At 58.4% G+C, this 2,550-nt stretch overlaps 1 protein-coding gene across 1 annotated transcript; it reads right to left on the bottom strand.

Annotated features, from left to right (window-relative positions):
• Window positions 1-485: 485 nt before the first annotated feature.
• HOXB1 (homeobox B1) lies at window positions 486-2,160 on the bottom strand. The gene is made up of 2 exons (XM_063354478.1): window positions 1,560-2,160; window positions 486-811 (listed from the first exon to the last, which is right to left on the bottom strand). The coding sequence occupies exons 1-2, from the start codon at window positions 2,158-2,160 to the stop codon at window positions 486-488; spliced, it is 927 nt and encodes a 308-aa protein (XP_063210548.1).
• Window positions 2,161-2,550: the final 390 nt, after the last annotated feature.

Genomic DNA, 2,550 nt, shown 5'->3' with positions numbered 1-2,550 from the left:
CAAAACTTTTTTACAATCTCGCGGGGAGGAAAAACACATCAAACGTAGGATTTTTGCAGGCAAAAGTCGTTGTGCATATTTTTTAAAACGGGAGAAAACTAAATTCGTTTTAAAGTTTCTGTAATTGAAAGTGCAGTTCCTATGGGGGGGGAGAAGGGAGGGGGAGAAACGTCCCTGAGACAAACGCCTATTGCTAAGGATGTACGAGGACACGGCTGCTCCTTTGGAGTCCAGTGTTTTACAGAGGGTCTATAAATTAAGAGAGAGAAATGCGAGCGGGAGAACCGGTATCACACGTGTGGAGGTGGCCGGAGCCGAGGGGACTGCTCGGAGGGAAGCCTGGCCTTCCTTCCACGCCTGTGTGCGGTCGGGGCTGTGCGTGGGAGGTGCGTGTTCGTGCCTGTGGGTCTGCTGGGGTCTGCGGGGAGCAGCTGCCCCTCGAGGGCAGCCCCGGGCTGGTCCCTGCGTCCCCGCGGGGACGCGTTTCAGGAAGACACCGAGCTGGGAGAGGCCTCAGGTGAGGTGCAGTTGGACTGATCCGAGGCTTCGCTCGCTTCCTTGGCAGACCTGGAGGCAGCAGCCGGGGCGAGACCTTCCTTTTCCCTCTTCTTCTGCTTCATCCGCCTGTTCTGGAACCAGATCTTGACCTGGGTTTCGTTGAGCTCCAGGGTAGCGGCGATCTCCACCCGCCGGGCCCGGGTGAGGTACTTGTTAAAGTGAAACTCCTTCTCCAGCTCCGTCAGCTGCTTGGTGGTGAAGTTGGTGCGGATGGTGTTGGGCTGGCCCAGCAGTCCGTACTCCGACACTTTAGCTGTTAAGGAGCAAACACCAACAGGGCAGGAGCAACCAGAGAAATTCCCTTGCTGGGACGTGGCGGGGCGGGGGGGCTTTTCCCCGCTCCTCTCCTCTCCTGGGCATTTGGTCCCTCCACCGCCCGGAGCTTCGTGCTCCCTCCCGGATCCTCAGCTACCCCTGTCTTCCCAGCCCAGGAATACGGACTTCACCGGGCTCTGCAGAACTGCCCCCCCCTTTCCCTTGTAACCATTCCCCCCAGTTCCCTGCAAACTACCATGAAACCTGAACGTGCGTGGGAAGGAGTGGAAGGGGAGGGCGAAGGTGATGATGAGGGGAGGAGGGAAGATTGTGATTTAAGGAAGGTTGTGGAGAAGGAAGTTGAACAATAGGGGAGTGGAAGCCACGACTGTGGAAGAAGCAGGAAGCCTGGAGAATTTCCCATTCCGAGCTGGGCTTAAATCGCATTGGGCCTGCGGGAAACTGAGCTCAGGGACCCTCCATCAGGCGTGTCTGGGAAATCTCTAGCTGGCTTTTCCGCAGCGCTGAGCTGGTGTTAAAAAAAAAAAAAAAAAAAAAAAAAAAAAAAAAAAAAGACCCCCAAAGCAAAACAAATCTGTGTTCCCCTGGAAGATGAGCCCAGTTACCTTGCGTACAAACCCCGGAGAAGGCAACCTTTCCTTGCAGGGCTGGGGAGCTGCCCCCCGCCTCCCTCCTCCCCCGGCTGGGGACCATCCTCACCCAGCTCTGCCCTCCCCCAAACTCACCTGTCTTGGGGGGGTTCCTCTTCACTTTCATCCAGTCGAAGGTTTGCGTTGCGCTGGCGCCGGGGGGGCACGGCTCGGAGGGGCACGCAGGGTCTTTGTCCTCGTTTAAAGAAGGCGAGAGGTTACTGTAAACGCCGGGCAAGTAGCCGGGCTGCTCCTGCCCGTAAAGGTGTTGCTGCTGGTACTGCCCAGCGGCCCCGCAGTAGCTCTCTGCTAAGGAGCTGAGGTTGGATCCCGCGTTGGCGGAGTAGCCGGCCGCCTGGAAGTACACGCCATCCGCGTCCTGCTGGCCGAGGTAGAGCTGGTGGTGGCCGTAGCTGGGGCTGCAGGTTTGGGCCGGGTACCCGGCGGCCGGGGCAGCGCCCGCGAAGGGGATGGGGCGCCCGGAGGAGGGAGGGTGGTAGCCGGGGTTCTGCGGGGGGAGATGGGCGGCCGCGCTCCCTCCCACGCCAAAGCGCCCGTCTCCGTTAAAAGTGTCACTGGCGGGGCTACCTGAGCAGGAGAGGAAGGAAGGGGAGCTTTGCTCTAAATGGTGGTAGGCGCCCGTCCCACGGTTACAAATTGCATACTCTAAGAAGGAGTTCATCCTAGTATTGTCCATCTGCCACTGATGGAGGAGGGTCAGCCTGTTTTGGGGGGGATTCCGCCTGCCCTACAACCTTTAGATAGTATGTCAAAGCTGTAAAACTTCCTTCCATGCATCGCTGGCCCTCGAACCCCTCAGCCTTCGGCGGGGCCGGGGTGGGGGCAGGGGGAGGCGGCCACGTGGTCCGCCCCCAGCCCAATGAGCGAGGGGCTCCTGAAGTTTGTCACATCTCTGAGCTCATCCATCAAGGCCCTGACATTTGCATGACAAAGGGGTTTCAATCAAACCCTGCCCATCAATCTGATAACAACACGAATACGTCAAAATCTTTCCTCAAAGACTTTAAAAGAGAGGAGGGAGGTGGGGTGCGGGGAGGTGGAGGGGAAGAGGGGCTGGGGGAAGAAT

Source organism: Chroicocephalus ridibundus, chromosome 17 (genome assembly GCF_963924245.1).
Source record: "Chroicocephalus ridibundus chromosome 17, bChrRid1.1, whole genome shotgun sequence".
Taxonomy (NCBI): domain Eukaryota; kingdom Metazoa; phylum Chordata; class Aves; order Charadriiformes; family Laridae; genus Chroicocephalus; species Chroicocephalus ridibundus.
The sequence above is the reverse complement of the archived record's forward strand: the minus strand, read 5'-3'. Positions and strand labels throughout refer to the sequence as shown.

Excerpts from the sequence above, each read along its gene's own strand:
- HOXB1 (XM_063354478.1), bottom strand. The coding sequence starts at position 2,160 with ATGGACAATACTAGGATGAACTCCTTCTTAGAGTATGCAATTTGTAAC. Across the intron at positions 812-1,559 it reads GAGGAACCCCCCCAAGACAG|CTAAAGTGTCGGAGTACGGA; the intron begins GTGAGTTTGGGG and ends GCTCCTTAACAG.